General features: G+C 38.3%; 1 protein-coding gene across 2 annotated transcripts in view; it reads right to left on the bottom strand.

Annotated features, from left to right (window-relative positions):
* Positions 1-5,731: 5,731 nt before the first annotated feature.
* The window catches only part of ptp4a2b (protein tyrosine phosphatase 4A2b), a 37,792-nt gene continuing 16,267 nt past the window's right edge, over positions 5,732-27,256 (bottom strand). For both annotated transcript variants that reach the window (XM_041809253.1, XM_041809254.1), the window contains exons 2-7: positions 15,602-15,897; positions 15,171-15,279; positions 14,994-15,086; positions 14,774-14,904; positions 9,577-9,651; positions 5,732-6,978 (exon numbers count right to left, since the gene is read on the bottom strand). In XM_041809253.1, the coding sequence (XP_041665187.1) occupies positions 6,867-6,978; positions 9,577-9,651; positions 14,774-14,904; positions 14,994-15,086; positions 15,171-15,279; positions 15,602-15,606 (525 nt within the window). In that variant the 5' untranslated portion in view covers positions 15,607-15,897 and the 3' untranslated portion in view covers positions 5,732-6,866. The remainder of the gene's footprint in view (positions 6,979-9,576; positions 9,652-14,773; positions 14,905-14,993; positions 15,087-15,170; positions 15,280-15,601; positions 15,898-27,256) is intronic.

Genomic DNA, 27,256 nt, shown 5'->3' with positions numbered 1-27,256 from the left:
TATGAGGGTGGGAGGCAGTTCACATCAAAACAGCAGCTCTGGGAGGATATTCTGACATCCTGCAAAGAAATTCAAGCAGAAACTCTCCAAAAACTCACAAGTTCAATGGATGCAAGAATTGTGAAGGTGATATCAAAGAAGGGCTCCTATGTTAACATGGAACTTGGCCTGTTAAGATGTTTTTGATTGGAATAGCTTTGATTTCAGTAAATATGACCCCCTGATGCTGCAAATTCAACGTTTTTGAAAAAACAAAAAAAAGTTAGCACTGGGAGGTTTGTTCAATAAAATTTGAATTATGCTGTAACAGGTTGATGAATTGAAAATTATACTGACTGTCATTTGCATCGACTATTTAGGAAAATCAGAGAAAAGTATAATTTGCATAATTATTCGGAACACGGTGTATGTTATACACAAATTAAACAAAACCAATTATAAGGCATACTCCAAGGCCTTTTTTGGGTCAAATTATGTGTTGATCATATTTTAATCCTAGTGCAATTTAAAACAAAGAGGACCAGTTTAAAATGTCAAAAAATATAGATTTATAGTGAATGGTAGAAAAACACCATGCCTCCATCTTGTCTTCTGCCTCACACTCGTTGCCCAACAAGTTCACAGCTTTGATCATTACCTCACTCGGTGATGAAAACACAATGAGTCATTTATATCCGGGGCTGCATCAGTTACAGAAGCACGGAGATCCTGTTAGCTCACGGTGACATCAATCGCTGTTAGTCATGCTATCACAGCATGATGAATACAGCTCCCTCAACTGGAACAATGACAACAAAGTTTGATTTAAATGAGAGGCTTTGCTTGCCACCCCGTAGATGAAAATCATGATATTCAAAGGAGGATACGCAGCACTGAACTGGCAACGAATGCTAATTTGTTTGCAGATTGTGGCACTCTTGTATGCAGAAGCAGCTCATCGATCAAAGTGCTTAGTCAGTTAAAGGCAAGCTTGTTTTGTGAGATTATTAATCATTTAATTGAATTAAAGTCTAAATAAATGCTTCAGTGGCTTTATTAGTTAAATACAAATTACACAGAGGTAGATGCACATGTTCTGCCTTTTCTTGTGAAGCAATTACTTGTTTAATCACATTTTATTGCCTTTTCAGAGCAGACTATTACCATTTCTTCCGTATTGTACAGTTTTTTGACATATTTGTCAAATTTAGGTATTTCAGATCATCAAACAGATTTAAATCTCAGATCAAGATAACCTGAATAGATACAAAATTCAGTTTTTAAAGGATTATTTCACTTATTAAGGGAAAAAGCCATCCAAACTGACCCGGCCCTGTGTGAAAAAGTCATCCTGCCCCTTGATAAATCATGAATTAACTGTGATTCACCACTTTTTAAAAAACTGAGTTCAGTTTCATAATCCACACCTGGGCCTGATCACTGCCAGACCTCTTGAATCAAGAAATCCCTTCAATAGAACCAGTCTGGCAAAGTGAAGTAGGTGGCACCATCTAAAGACATTTAAGAACAGATGAGAAAAGCAATGATCTACCAGTCTGAGAGGGTTACAAAGCCATTTCTAATGCTTTCTAACCATTGTGAGAGCCATTATCCACAAATAGAGAAAACCTGAAACAGTAGTGAACCTTCCCAGGAGTGGCCAGCCTACCAAAATCACTCCAGAAGCGCGTCAATGACTCATCCATGAGGTCACATAAAAACCAAAACATCTTAAGACCTGCAGGCCTCACTTGACTCTGTTAAGGTCAGTGCTCATGATTCAACAATAAGAAAGAGAGTGGGCAAAAATGGCATCCATGGGAGGGTTCCAAGGCAAAAACTACTGCTGAACAAATGTAAGAGCCATTATCCACAAGTGGAGAAAACTTTGAACAGTGGTGAACCTTCCCAGGAGTGGCCAGCCCATCAAAATTACTCTTAATGTGCATCAACGCCTCATCCAGGAGGTAAAAAAAAAAAAAAAAAAGAACCCAGAACATCTGAAGACACAAAAGCTTGTCTGACATTTGCCAAAAATCCTCTTGATGATACCAAAGTCTGTTGGGAAAATATCTGTGGATTGATGAGACAGAAGAAGAACTTTCTGGACATCTGATAAAACTTGAGGCTGCTTTGTTGCTTCAGGACTTGGCTTCAGCACTCTCTGTAATTGATGGAACCATGGATTCTGCTCTCTAACCGAAAATCCTGAAGGAAAATATCAGGCCATCAGTTTCTGCCCTCAAGCTCAAGCACATGAGTTATGCAGCAGGACAGCACAACAGCCAGTTCACCTCTGAATAGCTTTAAAAAAAAAAAAAAGAAAAATGAAGGTTTTGGAGTGGCCTAGTCAAAGTCCGGACTTAAATCCAAATGAAATGCTGCAGCATGACTTTAAAACCCTCCAGTTTGCCTGAATTTAAAAAATCCTGCAATTATTTGTAAGGGGGCAGTGATCGTTACACATAGGGCCAGGTAGGTTTGGATGCCTTTTTCCCCTTAATAAACGAAATCATCATTTAAAAACTGTATTTTGCATTTACTTTGGCTATCTTGGTCCAAGATTAAAATTTGTTCAATGATCAGAAACATTTAAGTGTGACAAATATGCAAACAATCAGGAAGTGTGCAAACACTTTTCTCACATTACTGTAGCTGTCATTACCACATTTGACCAGCAGATGGAGCTCCTCCAAAAGGTTCAGGTGTTGGCTGGAGTCGTGATTACCAGCTCTGGATGTGAGTCATTTCTCAGTAGCACCGTGTCCTGTGCCTTCCACGTGGTGCTGAGTCACCCACCACTGAGGACAGGACATGTAGGGCAGGCTTTGACTGACGGGCCTAATGAGCACGCTCCGTCTGGGAAACACCGAGCGTCTTTATCACAAAGTGCAAGGTGTCTGCATTGTCACTCAGCCTCCAAACAGCATGAAAAAGACATTTTGTCATGAAGTCAGGAACAATAAACTCTTTGACCTATCTTTTACTCTCATGCCTGGGTGTATTGTTTTATGTAATGAATGGGAGAGAGAGCAGCTGGTGGCCCACAGAGATAATTCACAGCCGTATATTAAAGCTCCTGTGAGGAGTTTTTAGCTGGCTATGAATCAGGCTGATATTAACACTGATGAATTTGTATGACCTACAAAAGTAAACAAGACCATCAGTAGCAGGACAGGGTATTTGTATAAGGCTTTGTCCACATGGAGACCAAAACGATCAATCCCTGTTTCGTTTAGAAAAAGTTTTCCGTAAACAAGAAACGTCTGCGTAAGCATGAAACTTTTAAAGGGGGTGAAAACGCTGTAAAAAAATATGCCAGTCGTATAAGGTCAGTGTATGTCCTAGTAGATCCGTTTCCTGCTTGAAACTACGTAGACTCAAAAACTGGGAGAAACTCACTTTATTCCGTTTTTCTTTTTTTGTTGTTTTGTTTTGTTTTTATTTTGGTAAAAAAAATGGAAAAACATAAAACATTTTTTAAATATTTTGGGTTTCTTTCAATTCTGTTATTTGGTATTCTTGTTTAAATGAAATAATTTAGGGAAAGGAAACCATGTGACCCACTGGGAGAGGTGGAGATTTCAAAATAAAAGCCCTAATGTCAAAATTTAAGCCATCGAAGCCAACATTATCTATTAGATAGAATGTTTGTTTTTTGCTCCAAATATTTATTTATTCACTTATTTATTGTGTACACACACTAATAATGAAACCTTTCCACCCAAAAATACAATCATTAATTCCAAATCTGACTCCTGCTGTGTGGATAAATTATATTTCATTAAGTAATTATTGCTGGGTTTTTTTTCTTCCTAATATTAGTGTATTCCATTAAATCACCAGTACTTTTACCACCGGTATTATTGTTGATACATTGTATGGAGCAGATAGGAATATTATGATTCAGTAAAACACAGTGGGTGGCTATATAGGCTTAAATTTTGACATGAGGGCTTTTATTTTGAAATGTTCACGTTTCCCAGTGGGTCACATGATTTCCTTTTCAAGTGTTTCATTTAAACAGAACAAAACAAATAAACAAACAAACAAAAAAAAAATTATTAGGAAATTGAAAAAGAAACAAAAACCTTTTTTAAAGTTTTGTTTTTCTGTATTTTGACAGAAAAGAAAAAAAAAGAGAACATAGCTTGTTTCTCCATTTTTCCACTTTTCAGAAAACAAAAGACGAGAAAAATGTCTTGTTTTTCTGTTTTTTTTTTTTTTTTTTTTTTTCTGTCAAAAATGAAAAAAATGAATAATGAGACTTTCACCCAAGTTCTCAGTCTGGTTTCAACCAGGAAACAACCTGACCCAGATGGATTTTTTTCACACATCCTTTTGGAAAACCACCCATTGACTGTGTTTGGGAAAGGGCAGAGCCTTCGAAAGAAAAATCTGTGGGTGATTGGATGAACGTTCTGTCTGTCACATCTTTACGGGCCAATCAGAGCAACAAAACAAGTGACGGAGCTGCTACAGAGCTGCACGCTTGCGCCCCTACCAGAGGAGTAAAGTCCATAGAGAACTGCATAACGCTGCAAACCATGGTGACTGTAGACATGTCAGTACATGATTGTTGATGTTTTTTGAAAAGAAAACAACTCCCTGCTGTTCTTTGTTCTTTTAATGAAGAAATGTCATCAAGTTGTGATAAAACTGACGCTTTAGCAGCATCCATGCTAATGTCTTCCGCCATAACGGCACGGGCCTCTTGTTGCTGCTTGCTTATGTCACGACACCGCAGCGCCCAAAGTACTGCTCCTCAACGCTGATTGGTCCTGTCACTTTCTAGCCAGGCCCAAACAGTTCAGACGGGAGATTTGAAAGATGGATTCGCCAGTGAGAAACACGGAAACGGGTAAATCCATCTGCCTTCCAAGGTTAACCAGAAAATGGATCTGCCAGAAATACACTGACCTGTTAGTTAATAGGTTAAAAAGTAATAATCATGAGATTAAAAGTCAAAATTATGAGATAAAAAGTTGAAATTATGAGGTAAAAAGTCATGTTCATGAGAAAAAAGTCAAAATTCTGATATAAGGTGATATTGATAAGGAAAAAAGCAAAAAATTCTGAGATAAAAAGAAAAAACAATATATAGGGTAAAAAGTCATAATTATGAGATAAAAAGAGAGAAAAAAGTATAAATTTATAAGGTAAAAACTCATTATTATGAATTAGCTTGAATAATGAAATAATTTCTGAGACAAAACTCATAATGATAAGATAAAAAGTAAAAAATTATGAAATAAAAAGTTGAAATTATGAGGTCAAAAGTCATAATCATGAGATAAAGTCTTAATCATAAGTCAAAATTATGAGATAAAGTCATATAAAGATAAAGTCAACTCATAATTTTAACTTATCTCATAATGACTTTTTCTTTTTTCAGTCGAGGAAATTGGCTGTCATACTCACATCTATGTATAAGGTGATAAATTCTCTCTTCATCATGCTTAAAACATGTCAGGTTGTCATATAAACAAAGACTTAAAATAATTGATCATAAATCAGTTAGATAGCATCATTGCCAAATTCTCAAAATACAATATGTAAAATTTTCTTTAACAAAGCCAATTTTTTGGCCAGAACTAATCTGTCAACCGGTAAACAAACCAGACAGTTAAAGGTTTTTAAAGGCTGCCTGCTCTGACTTTGCTTTCTCTTTATTCCTCTTAATTCTACTGCGTTCATATCGTTATGCTTCTCTGTTTAGAGCCACAAAGGAGGCAGAAAAAAAACACACAGGTTTGCTTTTTATTTCAATTTATTTATCTTTAAAGAACCAATACGAATTGGGGATGTTTCAAAATGGGTACAATGATAAAAAACTGACCATTTCCATTCTTCTCCACATTGTCTTTCAGGTTGGATCGTAGGCTCTGTGTGTGGCTTTAATTCTGCATATTTAGGGAAGTCCTATTGTAGCCCATTTGATGAATCCAAGCAGGTAACGTACCTGTTTGTAGTTTTTCCTGTTTGTTTGTGTTGTCTGAATGAAGGTGTGAAGTGTATGTCTGTGTATAAAATGCTCAGCAGGGTCCGGTGGGCTTATCTGAGGTGGACTGATTATTGCACTCCAACAAGGTCTTAAAAAAAATGAAGAAAAAAAAAAAAGACATGGCTCTTGAAGGATTAAAAAAATGAAAACAAAAGTATTGGATAACAAAGTGTCCTTGCCCCTGCTAAACTCATCACTGCCACACATATCATATCTTGTGAATAAATATCTGACATATTCAAACTCAGTGAACCCCTAAGATGAAAGTGACTTTAAGCAAAGTGAAGGGTAAGAGGAAAAAATAACATTACTGCATTTTCAGGTGAACTTTTGAGTTTTTGTGCAAAAAATAAAAAAAAATAACACCCCAATACCAAAATGGACAGTTGAAGTATGTGTTCAAAGTTTAAAAAGGGTTTAAAAAGGTACATTATTCTGGCCTAATCTTTATATCAATAATTAGAGGAAGTAAAAATCAGAGTATCATTTGACATTACATCTTCTCATCACCATTGCTCGTGTAAAAATAAAAATTCACAAAGTGGAAAAATTGTTATCCCATGATTACAACTGAAATAAAAAAAGAATAAAGAAACAGGATGGACTCAAGTTGACAAAACTGGCCCGTGGTTGAACAGTGTAACCGGGAGGCGGGCCTTTCTGTGTGCTTTGACCTTCCATTCATTGGTTCGGCTGGTGGATTCCCCAGATCTGGATTCATTCATTCGCTCACTGGCTTGCTCTCTGATCAAATAACCATGACTCAGTGTTTACAAATCATCACAATAATTACTGATAGCACTCTTCATTTTTTTTTTATCTTCCCTGGGTGGAAGAGAAAACCCCACTAGATGCGCATAAGAAAGATGCACTGACAGGCAGCCTACTGCACGCAGCAGTTGTGGCCGTTGGTATCCTTGATCCGCAGACGCAATTTGGGTTTGTATTTCTCGAGGTAAAGAAGCTGTTTGGAGTTGAAGGCTCCACGTCTCCTCCTGCAGAGAGAGAGAGAGAAACACTCATATTCAGAAAAAGAGAATAACAAACTGCAGTGAATAGAGAAATAATTCAGATTTAGGTGAGAAACAATGCAACGCTGTTTTATCTGCCTTCTGAGTGTGAGGCCACAACCACTGGTTAAGCTAAGCTTGAAACAAAAGGATCTAGGCAGACTGGCACCATGTAAACACAACAAAAACACCTGCCAGGGCCTCTCAAACACACTAATTAACACATTAAATCTTGTTCTTTAATCTGTGCAAAAAAAACAAAAAACAAAAATTTGAGGACATTAAAGTAGACTTTACTGGGTGGAGTATTTCTTCACTGTAAAAACCAATGTTCTGTAATTTCAACCAAAGTAAAAGTATTCCAAAAGGTGGAACTGTTCCTTTAAAAAGAGACATCTTGCAGGGAATTGTTTTGTTTCTAGTAGTCAGTGTTATTTTTTCATCGTCTAAAACTATGACTAAAACTATTCATCCACAGCCTTTTTTTCCATGACAAAAACTAGACTAAGACTAACAAAAATAGATCTGTGATGACAAAAACTAGACTAAAATGACATTTAGTTTTCATCTGACATTTTAAATCTGTGATATTTCTCCACTGTGGGTAAATCTGTCAAAATACAACACGTCTGTAGCTCTGCCTCTCAGCTGTAGAAAGCAGGGACCCCAGGTTTGGCAGAGTGCAGAGAACACACTACCATGATTTGGTACCAGGTCTAGGCAAGAGAATAAAATGCTTGGACTAAAAGTTCAGACTAAAATGTGAGTATAGACTGAAACTAGACAAAAACTAAAAAGGATAGAAATGACTAAAATGGGACAAAAACTAAAATGCATTTAATTTAAAGACTAAGATTAAAAATAGCTGTCAAAATTAACATGCTAGTAGTGGGACTATGTTCATACTTCAGTCATGGGACAATGTAGAGGCCTGAAGGAACTCCGGCAATTTATTCTCTATCTCAAAAACTGATATTAAACTTCATGTTTTTTGTAACTTTGGACGCTTATACAGCACTCAGGACACTTTAAACCAGTGGTTCAGAACCTTTTCTTTCCTTATGACCCCGCCCTCTTGTATCCAAAAAAAAAAAAAAGCCAAGCCCCTCTTGGACCATCTCAGAAAAAATAAACAGCAATTTGAATTTTTCTCATTGGGGAAACCCCAATATAATATGTGTGTATACACTAGTCCTTAACAAAAGATGTATTTATAAACTATCATTATTACAAAGCCCTATTAGGGCCACCTTAGAAATAAACAATAAGAGGATCTAGGGATTTTCTAGGAAAAAACCCTTAAATTCTAAAGTTTAGTCATTAATTTACAAGAAAATAAAATAGTGCGGTTACTCAATTAAAAAAAATTAATCAAGCTAATGCTGCAATTAATCATGATTGATCACAGCATATTTTTTATAGTTTTAGTATATTTTTATGTTTTTAGATTTTAAAGGTTGTTATTCTAAATATTAACACATATTCACAACTGTGTTTATTGAAGTTTCTCGTCAAAAACTTAATGTAGCCATTTTAATGTGACATTTGAACACATCATAACATATAGAAAACTTTCATCTAATTTACTGAGGTTACCTGAACGCATCATATTTTCTGTCTTCAGCTTGTAAAGTTTGCTTATTAACTTCAGTTTTGCTGATTCCACCACAGATGCCTTCTCTGGATTAATGTTGTTAACAAACAGGACTTGCTCAAAGTTTTGGAGCACTTTTCAGCATTTATCTGAGCAGCTGAAGAAGAAAACTGTCCTGAAGCAGCTGAAGAGAGTGGTATGACCATGGCTTGATCCCGTGTTGTTGTTAGCAAAGATGTGCTCTACCCGAAGGTGGAACTTAAGACTCGTGCTTCAGTGTAAAGACAGTTCATCAGTGCAGCATGTACCCACAGTTTTGGTTTTATCTTAACCAACATTCACCAGCTTTTAAAAAAGAAAACTGCCATTAAGCAGACCTGGGTCTGTCTCCTCACTCATCGCTGCTGGCTGCGTTTGACCCGCCTGTCGCCTCTTCACTCCTAAGCACGTAAACATCTGCGCAGGAGGACTGTGGGACTGAGTTATTATTTTTTTGACGCCTTAAGGTTTCAAGATTAACCACAAGCGTTAACGTGTTAATGTTAACAGCCTTTAAACAATTTTTTTCTTACTTTAAATGTTGTAAATGCACATGAAGCAAAACTTAAAATGTTGTAAATTCATGATGCTTAAAACTTCAAATGTGCATGTTTCTAATGTCAAAATTTAAGACTTTTTGCACTCAGAAATTTAGAGTTTTTCTCACACATTTAGGACTTTTTAAACACTAAAATTCTTAATTTGTTCTCTTATAAATACACACCTTTATCAACCCTCCCAAAAAAGTTTTTCCCACTTATGAAAAAAATAAACAACAGAGTGAAAGGGCCTGAGCAATTCAGAGCAGATACAGGGTCATTGGCTTATAATCATAAAGAACTCTTAACTTTTACATACAACATGCTACCATTCAGAAAAAAAACACTATAAAGCAACTTAAGATTGATTGTTTTCAAACCTTACAGTGCAGAAGAAGAGAGGGTACTCACTGCCTTATGAACTGCACGGCGTCTTCGTACTTCACCCCACTCTCAATGAGGGCTAAGGCCACCAAGACTGGAGCTCTGTGGTAAAGAAGTCCAGAGGAGCAGATCAAGGAGAGAGGGAGAACACAAGATTTAATGCCATGGTTCACATGCTTCCATAGTAATATGTTAGAGGGAGGGGGTGGGGGGGTGTTAAACCTGGGAAAGAGGCCTGGGAAATCAACAGGGGAGCACACCTTCACTGTTACCCTGCTGGGGCACTTTTCTAACACCCTAACCAGACACACACACTAAAGGAGGATAAGTTACAGCAAGAAAAGCAGCTCCTTTCTCACAGGATGAGAGAAAAATAAACAAAATAACTTTGTAGACCACTCGGCGGGTCAAATCTCAGTGCTGACAGAGCATTTCCTCAAGCGGCTTTTCTCCAAATTCACGAGGGATGGAAATGTGAGAAAGCAGAGATTGAAAGAAAATCAGAAGGGGAAAAAAACAGTGATACTTTGGACAGAGGGGTGAGAATACAGTTAAAAAAGAAGGACAAACAACAACAAGGCGCATAGCTGCAGCCTCCCACACAGAGGGTCGTAAAACTATGGAAAACCCAGCTGACTGCAGTAAACAGAGGAGCTGAATTCAGAAAATGCCAATCTAACCAATAGTGGTAATTATACAACCTCTGGAATGCTGCAGCCATGCAAAACGCTGGAAGCCATTGAGAAATTGTTCATTTGCGGTCGGGGGAGACATTTTCACACTAGCCTGCCTACGTCATATGCTTCTGTCTCGCTCTGTGAATATGACTGTGCGGATCTGAGCATCGCCTCTGCAAACTCATGACCAGCAGACGGATCACATGCAAATGTAATTGCCCTTCCTTTTCAAGTCTGAACAGGCTGCAGCTACTAACTGTTGTCACTGATGACAGAGAGGTCATTATTGTCTATTTACAGAGCATTTACAGGAGCAGGAAGTGAGGAAACAATTCAAGATATTTCAATCAATCATGGTGTTTACTTTGGAAGACACAGAGCAACACATGGGGACGCACACGTACAGAGCAGCACGTTCAGTTTCACACCCAGCCTCGCTGAAAAAGCAACAAGTGTTAAAGTAAGACAAAAGTAAGTAGACAAGAGAAGGTGAGAAAACTTAGAGGCTTAAAGTGCTTCGGATTACTCTCTGTTGATCTGTTTGTGTGTGCTAAATGTTACAGCTGGGTAAAGTCACTCAAAGTCTAAACACTCAAACCTTTGTTTTACACAATGTTTTGATTTTTGGTCTTTTGTGGGGCAGATGTGATCATTTTGAGGCTATTTTAAATGTAGTCTTCTGCCTTATTTGTACGGGATAAGTATTACCTAGGGACCTCTGGTAATTTGTGAATTACCCTCTGACGTCAGTGTTTAGTGCAGTGCATTCACACGGGACAAGTTAAGTCTCAAATCCACAGACATTTCTGAAGGCAAATATAAGGGTGCTGCATGGCAGCAACAATGAAAATGCACAATTTTTACTTCCAAAATTCATACATAAAAATGAAATGTCATGCACATCATGACGTTTTCTTCCTGTGTCCTATACAGACTGTTGACCTTGTTTAAATATGAACCTCTCCTGTTACTTTAACTGTTTTTATGCAGATGATGCAGTGAATATTATTTTGCGCTCTACTCTTGGACCGTTGTGCATCCACAACCCTCCTCGTGGAGATCAGCTCGGGTCATAAGGACATTGTTTTTCCATCTAAGAAACACCGCAAAACGTTTTCAACACAGGGACACTGAAATTTTATTTCCTGTTTTCATTACCAACTGTTTAGATTATCTAACTCTATTTTTACTGAACTACCCAAAAAGTGGATTAAAGAACTACAGCTGATTCAGAATTCTGCAGCAAGAATTTTAACAAAGAGAGTTGAGCACATTTCCCCCTTTTAAAAACTCTGCATTGGATCCCCATTTCTTTTAGAATTGATTTGAAAGTTCTTCTAATGTTTTAAAAGCTGTACATGGCCTTGACCTCCTTTCATTTTATGTCCCTACTGGATCCCTTAGGCCAGTGGTTCCCAACCTGGGGTCTGGGACCCTCTATGGGGGGCGTAAGACTTGAGGTTGTCAAAATTAGATTTGCAAATACTAAGTAAAATCATGATAAAGCACTTTAACAGTTAAAACAGTTATCTTTTGGTAAGAAAAACCTGTGAAGAGCCACTTCCTTAGGGTTTTATCAAAGAAACAATTAAAGGGATGTTGATTTTTGGCAACATATGACACTATACATTTTTTGTAAAAGGTCCTCGGGAGCTCAACTTGACTTTGAAACAAGTAAGAGGGGCTCCAAGGAAAACTGGTTGGGGACACCTGCCTTAGGCAATCCCCCTGGACATTAGACTGACCAGCTCCACTGATGTTTTTAGAAGAAAACTGAGGACATATCTTTTTAATTTGGCTTTTAACATGAGGTTATTTTTACTGTTCTTTATATATTTTTACCTTAGTGTTATCATTGTTTAATCTATGGCTTTTATTTTCACCAGCTATTATTGTTATTGTTTTTATTATTATTATTATTATTATTATTATTACAATCTGTACTTTACTGACTGTTGAATATTTTAGTCTTTTTAATTGTACTGATTTTATTTCCTTAATGTGTTTGTTTTAATTTCTACTTCATTCCGAATTGTCTTTTTTTCCCCTTGTTTGTTCTCTTTTGTTTTTATTGATTTTTGCTCTGTTCTTTGCAAAGCCCTTTGGCCTGCATGTCTTTTATGTATGAAAGGTGCAATAAAAATAAACTGAGTTAAGCTGTTGCAGCCTAACCACTAAATGTTGAGCAACACATTTCAAATCATAAATTGTGTTTTGCATGCTAAACAATACTGATATCTGATCAGGCGCTTGAAGGAGGAAGAGCAGAAGAGCTGTGCATATGAAGAGAGCAGCGGTGCACGCATGCATATTTGGACACTAGAGTTTGAATAAATAAGTTAAGTAAAATCAAGCCATTTTACACATACGCTAAAATTAACCAAAAGCAAAGCACTGCATATGACCTATACGTGTTAAAACTTTGCTATAAATTTCCTGTGAAGCCTCTATTGTTTTTTCGATCAGAAAAGGAAGCTGAAAAAGATGCACGGGCTGTAAAAGAAAAAATAATTACCACCCTAAATTACAGAGATGCTGATTCATACGGGAAAATAGTTACTTGTAGACCTTTGTCTGCGCTGAAATATGGTAGATAATTTTTACTTCACAAATTACAGACGTAGTTGAGTCACACAGGATTAAAAACACAGACATCCCGTGAGCTTGTAACAAATTACCGGAGGTCCCAAAGTAAACATTTTAGTCCAGCTCAGTCAATGTTAAGTCCTTACATGAAAATTAATACACATGTCAAACACTCATATAAATGTATAATTAATACTTTAATTACTTAAAAATATACTGGAGACAATACCAAAAGACCTAGAATGCTCTCACCTCATCTCTGCTTGTGTGCAGTAGAGAATTATAGATTCCTAAACATTTTACAGTCTAGCTCTAACATTTAAGTCTCGTTTAAGTCTCTTCGTCAAAAGCTAAACTTACTTCTCCTCAGAGCTGATATCACTTATTTGTAGCTAGCCTTAAACCCCCATCCAGACCAATGATTTCCAACTGCTTGCAACTTTCTAGACGCCTGCCAGGAAGGAGACAAAACATCGTTTCAACAGCCTCACAGTCCCTCAGTTTAGGTGGTTTATTTTTGAAGTTACTGTGCAGTTAATCTGTCTCTACAACAAGGACAGTATTGCACATCTTTATCATGATAACGCATAACATCAGAGTGTCTGATTCCTGATCACTGACCCATTCGTCATCACAATCTTAGGGTGACAGCAAAATTTCACAGCACATATAAACACAAAAATGCTTTGCTAGCTCAGTCTTGTTATAACTAAGATACCCGCTGAGAATAATTCATTTTCCACAACAAATTTAGACACTACAGCCTTGAACTTCTCATGTTTTATCTCATAACGCTGTACTTCCTAGAAAGCCATAGTCTTTTCAAAATGATATTTCAATCCCTCATTTATCTGCCTTTTGGAAATGACTATATGAATCTTTTTTCTATAAGTTTTCACACAGAGTCCGCTTGTTAACACCCCTGACTCCATCAGCTGTGCATTTAAGCAGGATTTGCATCTATGGAGGAGACAGGAGTGTTTACAGGCTGAAACACAGGCGACAGGATCAGACAGCTGGGACTTTCTAAAACCATCTCATCGTGCTGCTAATCTGGTCTGAACAGGGCTTCCGTCTGGTCTTCATCATGGAAGTAAGACTGTTGCTGAGTATTTTTTAACAATTTAGAAATCTGACTTGTGCATAGTAGGTATCCTTGAACAAGACAGCAACAGTAAATCTACTGTTCTTCGGGGCATTTTTGAGCATCCGAGTTCTTGAGTGCACATGTGAAAGACAGATATTGAACTAACTCTGCTACATTTCTTTGAAAGTTCTTGTTCTTAATACCTTTACACTGAGGTCAGCCGGTTAATTGTCTTTTCTAAAATTGAAATTTGACAGATGCTGAACTGGGTTTAGGTTTTCCTGCATAACAGTTTAAGAATTGATAAAAAACAATAAGTTTAACAAATGAGCAATTCTGGTAGGCCAGCTAGCTACAATCCTTTAGCTGGCAAATAAGCAATAACTTAATGAATAAAGAAAAGGGAACACTTGTTCAAAATGTTATTAATACATCTCCTGCATGTGCTGATAGGCTGAAGGAGAGAATAATAGAAAGTTAAATCTTTCTTTTCAACAACAATCAGTCAGTGAATGATTCAGACTGGGCCAAAGTAATAATAAATGTTGCTGAGGACTAATCGCTGCAAATATGCAACAACACCCTCTGATAGAAATACAGGATTAAGGAACATGGTCAAGGTGCTCTGACACCACTTCAGTGAGCCTGAATGTTTGTTTTAGTTTGTTATCCCTGTCCCTCTGTGCTACCGGAGCAACGGACGGGTCAGAGACTTCGAACTGAGCCTAGACAGGGGTGTCATTTATTAGCATTACCTCAGTAAGAAAATAAAATTTTTAAGTGCATTAACTTTCACAGCATTAAAAACACACATTAAAACATACAACTTGTGTGCTGTTACACCCCTGATAAAACAATGAAGCTTGGTACTGACCGTCCAAGCCCAGCCACGCAGTGCACAGCGATGCAGCAGCCGGGTTCCTCTCGAAACTTGGCGTTGAGCAGATTGAGCCAGTCTTCCACGATCTGGGTGGGAGGAGGGGCACCGTCGTCAAAAGGCCAGTCCTAGAAGAGGCGGAAGGCGAGAAACGTGTGTACAGTGGGACTAATACTATAAAAGAAAAAAGTCTTCACATATATGTGTCAAGGCTTACCACAACTTGTATTCCCTCCTTCTCCACCGGAGCCTTATCATAGGTGGCTTCACAAACTCTCACCAGTGTGTTCACGTGAAACTTCTTCAGCTCCTGGTAGACAACAAACAAAGAGGAGATTTAGACCAAGACTTTTTTAAATGTTACTCACAGATGAGATTACTGAAGCAGGCATACCTCGGTGAACTTGTTGAGCGTGGCATTGGTGGGGTTGTGGGTGATGAGGAACCTCATGCCCTCGTGGGTAATCTCGACTGCAGCGGGGCGGTTCATGTTGGCGAGACGGCTTAAAAAACAATTACAATACAATACTCTTACAAAACAAAAGCGACTTTTTGGCTCAGAAGTCAGCAAAGATTGCTAGGAGATATTTATGTGAATTCAGGGAGGGGCTGAATAAATAAAAATGACAACACGTGGAGGAGGATGGGTCAGGAGGACAAGTGTTCAACTATGGGATGATGTACACAGAGAAAGGTTACAAAAAGGATAAACTAGTCCACAGTACTCCAGGATGTAAAAAATGAAACCAAACTAAAAAAAAATTAAAAGAATAAAAAAGGAAAAAAAGATGGAGAGACTATCCAGGAGTCATCCAATCAGTTTACCCCATTCAGGAGAGCTGTTTGTGATTGGCTGTTCGAGGAGAAAGCGGAAAGCAAAGGTCTTTTCGTATTGGTTGGGACACGCAGGGCAGTCTGGCCAAGGACTATGCAATATCCCAGGGGAGGGCCTTTGGAAGAGTCAGCAGTTCCTAATGAGTTGGCGGTCAGGGGGGTTTCTGGGTAGCGTAGTCCCTCAGGGGGCGGCCGATTCACTTCTCCGCGCAGGTGAGGTGCTGAGCCTGGCAAAATTCTCCGCTCACACACGCCATATAGGTGCGGCTCAAGTCAACACGGAAACCCTGCCGAGAGAGGAGAAGGAGAGGGTGAGGGTGAGGGTGAGGCGGCATAATCGTGGGGATGACATCACAATTGCACCAATTTTAACTCAACAAATTATCTGTTTCACCCAACAAGGGTGAGTTAAATAGATCATTTAACTGATGGTTTACTTAAATAAAAAGTTAAATAGCTTGTCTCTTAGACATACTAAAGGGGTAACTTAGCATCTCCTTTGCTTTTGTTATGTAATGGTGGTTGGGAAACTGCATTTAGATGCATTGTAGCCACACTGTGGAGGTTGTGCTGTCGTACAAGCAGGCGCTGATAAAATAAATAGAAAAAATATATAAAAGATGTCAAAAGTCCAGTGAAATATTTATAGTTTGGTAGATAAATGACTACTTGATATTTGAAAATCATACCAATCCATACTTTTGGAGCCTGCCAAGGTTTAGTCCCTCACTTTGAGAGGCCTTTGGCTGTAGGCATCAGACCATCATAAACGCAAGTGCCACCTATAAGGCCTGTCCTATCTACAAATTAATTAATTCAAAATATCAAAATTGAGCATAAACAAGAAAATATGAGATATATTTAGCAGTGATAACATAATTTAAACAAGCAGCCAGTTAACAGGGGAAAAATATAAGTATTTAAATATCTGGCAGACTTTGACACCATGTTCCAAATTATTATGCAAACTGGATTTTAGTGTCATTTATTTTTCTGTTTTCCAATCAAACTCAGATCAACGGAGTAGTGGATGGTATGTGGATTGCCACCATGTCCCAACAAGGCTGCGACGTCAACAAGGAGGGGGCGGAGTCATCATGGGATGAGCCGGAAGACCCCTTTAGGGTCTCTGAAGGTGTGAAAATTACATTGGCAAAGTATATAGTTTCTGACTGACCACTTTCTTCCATGGTACAAAAAGAAGAACCGTGCCTTTTGTAGCAAAATGATCTTCATGCATGACAATGCACCATCTCATGCTGCAAAGAATACCTCTGTGTCATTGGCTGCTATGGGCATAAGAGGAGAGAAACTCATGGTGTGGCCCCCATCCTCCCCTGACCTCAACCCTATTGAGAACCTTTGGAGCATCCTCAAGCTAAAGAGCTATGAGGGTGGGAGGCATAACAATTTGAAGCAGCGCATTTTGAGTTTTTATTTTAAAAAATAGTTATCATTGGGTAATTTGTTCAATTGAATTTGAATTATGCTCTAACAGTTGATGACTCGAAAATTATACTGACAGTCATTTGCATCGACTTTTTAGGAAAATCAGAGAAAAATATCACTTGCATAATAATGTGGAACGCAGTGTATTCAAATATCTGGCAGACTTTTAAAGATGTTGACATTAGTCATTTTAAAAGACAATTTATAATCGCTACTTTTTGGAAATACCCAAATTGTTCACAAACATTGCAGTCCATGATTTCAAACTCTAAAAACCTAGAAATGGGGAAAAATGATGCCAACGGCTTTCACCAGAAAGTTCTCTCAAGTTACCCATCAACAGCTGAGACATCCTGTATGCATTCACCTATGGATGGATGTTGGTTTTCTGCAGGCAGACCCTCTTGATCTCTTTTCTCTCAGCACAGACATACAGTATGTATAAGAAGGTATATGTACACATAGCAGGCATGTCATTCAGAAATGTGATTTAAAAACACCTTTCCTGCAGATATGCAGCCATGGTGACTGGCACACCACTGATAGTAAAGCAGCCTGCCTGAGGGAATCCACTGAGGAATATCAATGTGTATGGCAACTTGAGTGATAGGATATATTCAAACCAATGGCTTGTTTCTATTAGTACGCTTTAATCTTTCATGCATCAGGAAATTAATTAAAATGTTTATAGTTAATTATGTCCTATGATTCTAATAATGTAGAAACAAGACAAATTTGTGATTATGCTTTGCAAAATTACACATCCTTTAATAGGACGCAAATTAAAGGGCCACAGTTGAATACATAAACTAAAGCAATGAATAAGAAATGAAACAACTAATTCTGACTGTTAAACTTTGCACATAAATATGCAAACAGAGGGGACTGCTATTTTTTCTGCTGTTCTCATTCAGCTGCATCAGTGTTTCCTTCATGTAATTTTTTTGCATTCTCACTGTGCATGCAAAATACTATATTAGCAAGAAAAACTCTGCAAAATGATACTGTTCAAAAACATTTGGCAGTACACAACACTTCATCATTTTGGCAGCAGGTAGTTTTATGAAGAGTGAAAGTGTTGGATCTTATCAGGTATAATGCATTCCACTCATAACTTTTACAGACATCTGCATAAACATAAATACCTTGCACACAGAAATCCTACATCCCTGATCTAATTAACTGTTGGGTACAGTAAAATCACCAACATTTCACTCAGTGTTGCAGACGATTGAGCTAACATGATTGGCAGATCAGCTTGTGGATGCATTTCTTCCATCTCTGTCAAAGTCAGTGATATAAAACGGTTTTACATCTCTGTCGGCAGCACAATGATGCATGCAGTATAGGAAGCTTTTTGTAGAGGTGAATTTTCCAGCATGGTAGTTAATTTGCATTTAGATTATCCTGCATTTAAGGTTGAATTGATTCATTTGCAACAAGAGCGCTGCTATTTGGACAGCACAAGCCAAATGTTTCATCAGGCCCCTTTGCTAGAGAAATTCAAGCTTTCAACATTCAAAACATTCTTCATCTCTGTCCCAGACACAAATCATTACGACTGCATACCTTCCAGACTTGGTTCTGAGTACATAGTGGACGGACTGCACCTTTAGATTACATCACCCTGTCAATTCACCACCTGTCGCCAAATTTGGAAACTAATAACCTGCACAGTATGGAGCAGACATGCACGCCTCACAAGGGTGTCTGACAGAACAGGTAATGTCTGGTTTGTAACCAGCCATGGAGCGGTCCGTTAAATTGTGCCAAGTCCTTGACAGTCTAAATCCAGCCGCCACAAACTGGCTGGAACCGTCTCAGAGCAACACGGTAGAGAGGGAGGAGAAAGGGAAGGATAGAGGAGAGGAGAGGAGGGGAGGGGGGATGACGAAGGCCGGCTATCGCTACACCCACTACGTACACAAAGAAGTGGGAGGGAAACGGAGGGAAAGGGCTTGGACTTCAGCACCGTGTCACAGGCACTAGTCACAAGGTGAGGATTGCAGGGTGGGCAAAGCTTCAAACAGCATTTCAGTCCCACGCTCCCTCTTTTCACCTCCTCGAGACTGACACAAGCCTCTCTGTGCTCTGATTCGCTTTCCATTCCTACTTCACTCGGGGAGTTTAACTTCACTGCAAGGTAGTGCCACAGTTTTGATTAGCGTCTCAAAAGCCAACCTGTTTGTTTGAAAAGAACAACCTAGAACCACCTTTTCAACACAAGGCCACTCCTTAAAACCACACTAACTTTCTTCTACGCTCTTCTTCCCACTACCCCACTGTCACTTTCCCTCTCAAATAACTGCCAACCACAGAGCCTCTGTCGAAGGGATGCACCAACGCACTTTCCTGTAAATGTCTTCCCTCCCCTTCATCTTTTTTACTTGGCAGTAGCCACAAGGGCACTAAAAAACAGCCTTGATTTTTTTCTTTTATATTTTCTGTTCGACGGCCGATCCTCTGTGACGCCTTTAATTACCGCCTCTAAGCAGTGCTGGGTATAATGTATCATTGCTGCGTGCACACAACTGAAGTTTGCATGAAGAGGAACAAGTTTGAGAGGGTTGTTTTCTCCTGATACACCTGAAAAGTCTCGCTTGAGGTTATGCGATATTTGGCGGTGGAATATGAAAATAAAAAAAGAGAGGCCCTACAGTCAGAAAAGACCTAAACATTGAGGAAACACTGAAAACAAAAGAGCCAACTGACGCACCAAGGTCACCACAATGACAGCTTTGCTAAAAGACGACAAGCACTTGGATTGTGGATGGTTGCCCTTCTGACTTCATACATTGTGCTGTTTAATTGAAGGGTTAGCGAGTAGCTTAAAGGCAGATGGTATACACGAAATGAAAGACATCTGCGGGAAACGGAAAGCGTGCACAGACAACTCTTCAGAGGACACACTAGACCAGTGATACTCAACACTTACTGTGGCTCTTTTATGTCTAAACTTGAAACATTTTTCCCACAGAAAACCTTAAAAAAAGGGACACTTTTACCTATGAAATTATTAATTACAACTCACATTGATCAATTTTTTTCCACACTTACACAGTAGGCTTAAATTGTCAAATTTAATTCTATTCCTTTTGGCTGCATATTTCTGTTTCCTTTATTTGCAATTTTTTAGCATATTTTGACACTTTTAACCAGCTTTTTGCAATTTTTCCCCCTTTTTTGACACTATTTGCCCATTTAAGCTGCCTTTTGCAATTAAATGCAACTAATTTCCCATTTTGCCATTCTTTCATGCTTTTTGCTTCTTCTTTCTCTTTTGCCCATAGTCACTTTTAACTCATTTTTTGCAACATTTTTGCCACCTGTTACTTTTTTTTTGTTGCCACTTTCTGCGATTTTTTTGTCACTTTTCTCCCAGCGTTTGCCACTTTAAGCCCATTTTCGCCACTTCTTCTTGTTACTTTCCCCCTATTTTGACACTTTAATCCTGCATTTTTGCCCCTTTTTGCCACTTCTCACCCATTTAAGCTGCCTTTAACAATTAAATGCCACTTTCTGACCATTTTTCCCACCTTTTTTTCTGATTTTTGCCCATTTCAGTCACTTTTAACTCATTTTTTGCAATGTTTTTGCCACTTTATCTCATTATTTAGTCACTTCCCACCCATTTTTTGCCACTTTTTCTCCCAGTGTTTGCTGCTTTTTGACCACCTTTTCCACCTTTATCTTTTTTTAATTGCCACTTTTCACCTCTTAGATTACGGCTCTTGCAAATGTGTTTTTCAACAATTTGGCTCTTTGGTTGAGCCGGGTTGAGAAACACTGCACTAGGCTATGAAATTCAAAAATCTGTCCAGTTTGAATAACAATCAAACCAGCAGCCCCAGGCTTAAGTGAGCCTGGCAACAGATAAGTGAGTATACTGTAAAAACTTTAGCCCCGCCCACCAGCCTGCCAACTTCTTGGAACGCATGCAAATCACTCAGAAATATGCAAACTGGTTCCGCAGTTACACACTGCACAGATGCAGGAAGAACAAAGCAAACACACAGACACACACAGCAAATGTGTTTGTGAAAGCAAAGATGTGTTTAACCACACAGGAAACATGAGGCGGAGTATACAGAAGCTTTGAAAACTGAGAATGTGTCAGCAGCCTTCAGATGTATAGAACCTGAATGGGCAATGCACCATTACTATACCGTTTCAACACAAACAATATATGCAAAATAATATACTACAAACACAGCTGCAAGAAACACAAGCCTCATATTGATTATCTTCAGCTGCAGCTGCTGAACATCCAAGCATCTCTAGATGCAGTCATAAAAACAACTTTATATACTGAACAAAAGATACTTGAACCAAACAAAGCTCTTAGGGAAGAACATTCTTAATACTTCAATCAATATGACTTAGCCCATGGAAGGTTCAGACTTAGTACTGCAGGCCCCATTAAAGCATTCTTCTCTGTTGAGGGATCAATTCTCCTAATGTCCATCTAAGCTACACCTTCCTGAGTACAATTCATATCATTATTAGAAAAATGACTCCATTACACAAGTGTAAATGTTGAAACAAGTCAGCCATTACCTTAAGAGCAGCTGTGACCATCACAAATGCAGAGGCAGAACATAACTGAGTCACTTGTAGATTTGACCCTGTGGTGCCGGGCCTACAGTAAATACTAAAATAATCACCAGTTCCCCTTTAGAACAGACTAGACTTGAAAGTACTCAGAATCAGCTCTATTTTAAATGGTGCTTTTCTAGTCTTCGCAGTGGCGATACTCCTCCAATCACATCCTTTATTCAGACCAGGCTGGCGTGCGAGCACTGAAACACTCATGAGTCTGCAGAGTGTGGACGGAAAGATGGAGATATGAAGCAAGTCAGAGAGGGTTCAAAATGAAGACAGAAAAAACTTGTTGAATGTTTACTGTCCCCACTGACAACTTAAAACCTTAAAATCTTGTCAGTGGCACACTGTTTTTAACAGTTATCTGTCACATTTCTCATCAGCCCAGATTTCAAATCCTTGCAGGGCAATTTGAATTTCAATCTTGCCTCCCCCAAGATGAACAATGTATTCAATGGACCCACATCCCCATAAAAATATGATTCAAACAACTATATTTTCAAACATTTATGTCTCATCTTTAAGCATTTTAACATTTTTTATTTTTTGGTCTGCATGTTTTTTTTAACCCATCTTTCCCGGACTATAGCTGAATGATTTGCAAAAATAATCTTACTGCAATTTCGATTTGATATGCGATTATCAACAAGCTTGAAGCTATAAAGGAGAAGGCTGGGGTGAAGGAAGTGAAGCTTTCCCAGCAGCAGAATTGATACATCAGCATTGATGCAAGCAGGGATTACTGAAAAGTACATAATTTTTAAATACATAACCGCAGTGAGAGAAAGAGCTGTGATTGGCTGTGAAAGCTGGGAGGCGATATTGAGGGTCAGCTGGCTATCAGCTAATCACGGCAAGAGGTATGATTTACATGAACTAATGCTAAGCTTCATTAACATTAGATAAAATGAACTAGGGCAGAATGATTTTAAGAATGTATGTAATTGCAGTCACTGTTGCTCATATTACATATTTGGCATCAATTGCTTTATTGAAAGGGAATTATTGTTTTCTGTCACTTGTTTACATTTTGAAAAACGATGAACGTATTAAACAGCTATTTTGATATATTTCAAGTTAAAGCCATATTGCAACATCTGCGAATTGTAAATTACAGAATGCCATATTACCATTTAATCTCATTTGCGATTAATTTCCCAGCCCTATCCCAGACAATCAGTTATTTAGTCTCAGTAATAAACTTATGGCCAATAATACCTTTTATATGCACTAATTTAGTGGGAACAATGAGTTTGAGTCTATGTAGTTGATGCAGGGTTGCATAAAAACAGATCATCCTCCACATTCCGTCTTGCCTGGTACTTGCTTTAGATTATTATCGGTGCCAAAACCTGCAATTGCACAGCCTGCCTCAGTGTTTACGGTGCTACATGTCTCAGTTTCCTTTAGTGACTTCTTCTCAAAAACTTCCCCTGGTTTGGTCACTAGACTGAGTGCTTTTGTCTCAATATGACCCCAGGGTTTACACAGCCTCATGCTGTCATTAGCTAGTACATCTTTGCCCATTAAACACTGGGGCCACCAAGCACCAAGAGATACAAAGCAGGAAAATCCTAACTTAGTCGACTCTATAGTGTAGTCTCTACATTAGGACTGAATGATTTTGGAAAATAATCTAACTGCAATTTTTTTCTAGAATGTTGAAATTGCAATTTGTTATGTGATCATTCCTTAACTTTTCTAAGATTCCTAAACAAGGGCTGAACAAATCTTTACATTTATTTAATTCTGATGATTTTGACTCGTATTATGAATTGTTGCATTGAAGGGTTTTTGTCATTCTTATATTTAACAAGAAAAAAGTACAAAAATTAAAAAGGTAGGATTTTTGTGAACTATTTAAAAAAAAAATGGCATCTGAATGATTGAATGATATGTCATGCATAACATCTCTGCTGAAAAAAAAAGTTAAACTGGTATTTTGACACAAATTTTAGGTCAAAGAAAAACTGCACCTGTTGCGATTTGATAATTGCAGCAGGCCATATTGCGATTTAATCTAATTTTCAATTAATTGCCCAGCCCTTCTCTACATTAACCATAAATCCGTCCACTTTGCCTCATGCACAGCAGAAATTAGCAAAGAAAATCACATTTTTCTGGTTTATGGCTCTGCACCTCCCCTGAAGTCCTGTGGCACTCTCCAAGGGAAACCCACCTCACACTTTGAAAACCAGTGCTCTTATTGAATAGGAGATATGTGACTAAGGTAAGGGAAGAGATGAAGCTGTTTAAATTCTGTGCATACCAATTCTAGGGGTGAAAGGAAAATAATGCCAGAGCAGAAGACAAACCTTACAGTGGGGCATAGGTAGCAAACTCTTGGATTGGTTAAATTGACCAATTATCATTCAAATAATACCAACGATCTGCCAAATGTCAAATACTGGCATCAATAATCGGACTGGCCGGTAATCACTCAACCCCAAATTCAGTTTGTTGAATATGACTTTGAGAACTTGGATGAAGAAATCAAGGCTGCTTCCATCTCATAAATTGTGGTGCATCTTGGAATTGGATAAAAGGCATGCTAACCGTAACTGAAGTGTGAGACCAGTGAAGATGTACAGCTCTAACTGCAAGAAAGCACTTCACTGTCCAAAGCATGGAATGCAGTGGCAAAGGCCAGCTTGGTGACACCGCTTTTTAACAGCTTTTCTCCCTCATTCTGGTCATAATATAACAGTTAGAGCAGGGGTGTCAAATTCAATCACAGCAGGGGCTGGATTCAGGTCTAATCTGAGGGCCTAACAGGGTCACCTTTTTAACCAGAAACTGTCAACCTCATTTCACCAGTAATAAAATATGAAAAAAAAGTACAACTTAGCACTGATGATAAATTATTGTGACATTTAAAAGTTAAAAAGATAAGTTTAAAGGCTCACAATCTGAAAAAAGTATATTTATTAGTTCAAAAAGGTCCAAACATGAAATTGAAATAGAAAAATAATGTTTTTTTTAGGTGAATATATTTGAAAAAAAGTCAAAATCATGAGTTTAAAAGGTCAAAATATGAAATAGAATTTGTATTCGTGAAATAAAAAGTAAAAATATGATTCAGAAACTATGTGATTATGAAGTCAAAGTTTGGAGTTTAAAATATGAGCTAAAATACAAAATAATTTGTTTAAAAGGTCAAAATCTGAATTAAAAATTAGAATTATGAATCTTAAAGCTCAAAATATTAGGTATATTAGAAGTCAAAAGTATGAGTTGAAATGCTCAAAGAATGAAATAAGTCAAAATCCAAAGTTTGAGTCCTAACTGTGAGATGTAAAATTGAAAATGTGAAATTAAAACACAAATCATTTCTTTTTCACATTCCTGACTTCTTATCTAATGATTTTACTCCTTACTTTTCAGATTTTATGACTTAACAAGGATATCTTAAATCATCAATGATAAGTTTACATTTTTATACTTGAGAAAATCTGCAGACCTCATACCGATGGACCAGTTATAACAGAAATATGAGAGCATCTTGGCAGGCCGGATTTGGACCCCAGGCCTCGAGTCTGACACCCCTGAGTTGAAGGAACCCTTGGTATAGTGTTTAAGAGCACTGGTTTTATTGCAAAGACTCCACAGGGAGAAAACTGATGGTAATAGAAAGAGCCACACAGAATCTGTGCCTTCTGGTCTCTGCTGAATGCAGGAATACCAGGGTGCACCTTATATACCGGTGTAGCTTTAATTCTGGATTTTTCAGTAAACACTTTACAAAAAAAGTGTAGGTCGAGCTTTATGATTGAAGCCACACAGGAAATCCCTTTGATTAGAAAGCACTAGCAGACACATTTTCAGCTGAGTAAAATCCCCATGGTAGCTCTGCGTCAGGATAAAAAAGGGCTTAAAGTGTTTTGATTAATAACAACTAAAGCCCTTTAAATAAGAACACTAATTTGGGATGCTTGGTAACTAAATATGGAGTAGCAGTGGCAACTCTCCATGCAGCAGTGGCCCTGGTTTTCAAGTGATTCAAGTCTTTTTCTGATGAAGCTGTCGATATAAAAACTTCACCACATAGTAGGACCTCTTCTGTAATCTAAAATTAATGTCTACACCATAAAACAGAGATTTAGGCAAAATCCTGCAAACCCTTCCATGAATTCAAACCGCTCTAACCGATGCCCTTCTATAAAGTGTGTTTGTATTACATCCGGCCATTTGTGCATGTTTGTCCATGTGCAAGTATATATACTAAACTGGGAGAAAGGTCACAGAGTAAAGGCAGAGGCCCACGCAGCGGCCCAGAGAAAGCTCCCTTGGTGCCCTGCTCCTCGTCACGTGTTCTACTGTTAGAGTAGCCCTTCGAGAGGGGGGAGGGAGAGAGAATGGGGGGAGAGAGTGGGGAGCTATAGGGACAACTTCCCACATCAGCTGGCCTCTCAGAAATCTGGTATGGTGACACAGGAGAAAGAACAGAAGGAGAGAGGAGCAGATGGGAAGTGTGGGAGAGCAGGGAGCCGCAGTATGAGCTGATAAGGAACGCCGTATCTCAGAACAGTAAAGGACACAAAAACCTAAACAGGTGATTAAGAAGCAGGAGAATGGGAATCAGGGCATGGGTATCAATTCAGGCTGAGTCATCAGTTTGACTGGTATAACCTAACCAGTAGGGCTGAACGACTTGGGAAAATAAATTGGGTATTTTTGCAACAAACGCAAATTCTTTCCTATAGGCCAGGCCTATATATCAGGATCATAGATGATGCATGAATCAATATGAATAACACATTTTTAGTAATCATGGTAGTAAATGGATTTAATTCACTGACTTGTCAGCAATCATCATGACAATCATAACTCAGGAAGGCAGTGGCTCAGTAAGTAGAGCTGGTCGTCTCACAACTGGAAGGTTGTCGGTACGATCATCAGCTGCCCCTGTCACATGATGATGGGTACTTAACCCCCACTTTGCTGCATGGCAGGTAAAATGTGTATGGGTCTGTTTGAATGGGATTCTCCATGGCAGTGTAAGTGTAACCTGCAGTTTAAGAGCACTCTAATGAGAAAAGGCACTACACATGTCCATTTACCATTAGGGTTGGGTATTGCTTGGGTTTGTTCTAATACCAGTGCTACACGGGTACTTTATACATGGTGCCGGTATCGATAATTTTGACGAAAAAGTGTGATGTAAATGATTTGAAGAAATGTCTTTAAAAGATGCCAGTGGAACATGGAATAAGAAAAGAAGAGAGTGCGCGCCTATCATTTGGGATGGCAGGAAGTCACATTGGGATGGCAGGGTATTGAAATGAAGTTTTGATATCTGTGTTGTAATTCAGGCTGGTATATATTGGATGTGTTGGTACCAGTACCATGTTGGTACCAGATTTCAATACTCATCCCTTTATTTACCATGTTCTTCAATCATTCAAACTAGTGCTACACAATCACTCCAATCACAGTTACAATGTCAGGGTGTGCAATTACGTATTTGCATAAAAGCCACAGTTACTTTTGAGGGGCTTTTAGTTTACCAAAGTGCCACTTGTAGAAGTAACTTTATTTTCAAAGAAGACTGATTTTTTTTTTGGAAAGTGTTAGGTTGTTTAAAGCAGTACTTCA

This window comes from Cheilinus undulatus, linkage group 16 (assembly GCF_018320785.1).
Source record: "Cheilinus undulatus linkage group 16, ASM1832078v1, whole genome shotgun sequence".
In the NCBI taxonomy this organism is placed as follows: Eukaryota; Metazoa; Chordata; class Actinopteri; order Labriformes; family Labridae; genus Cheilinus; species Cheilinus undulatus.
This window is presented reverse-complemented; position numbering and strand designations above follow the sequence as displayed.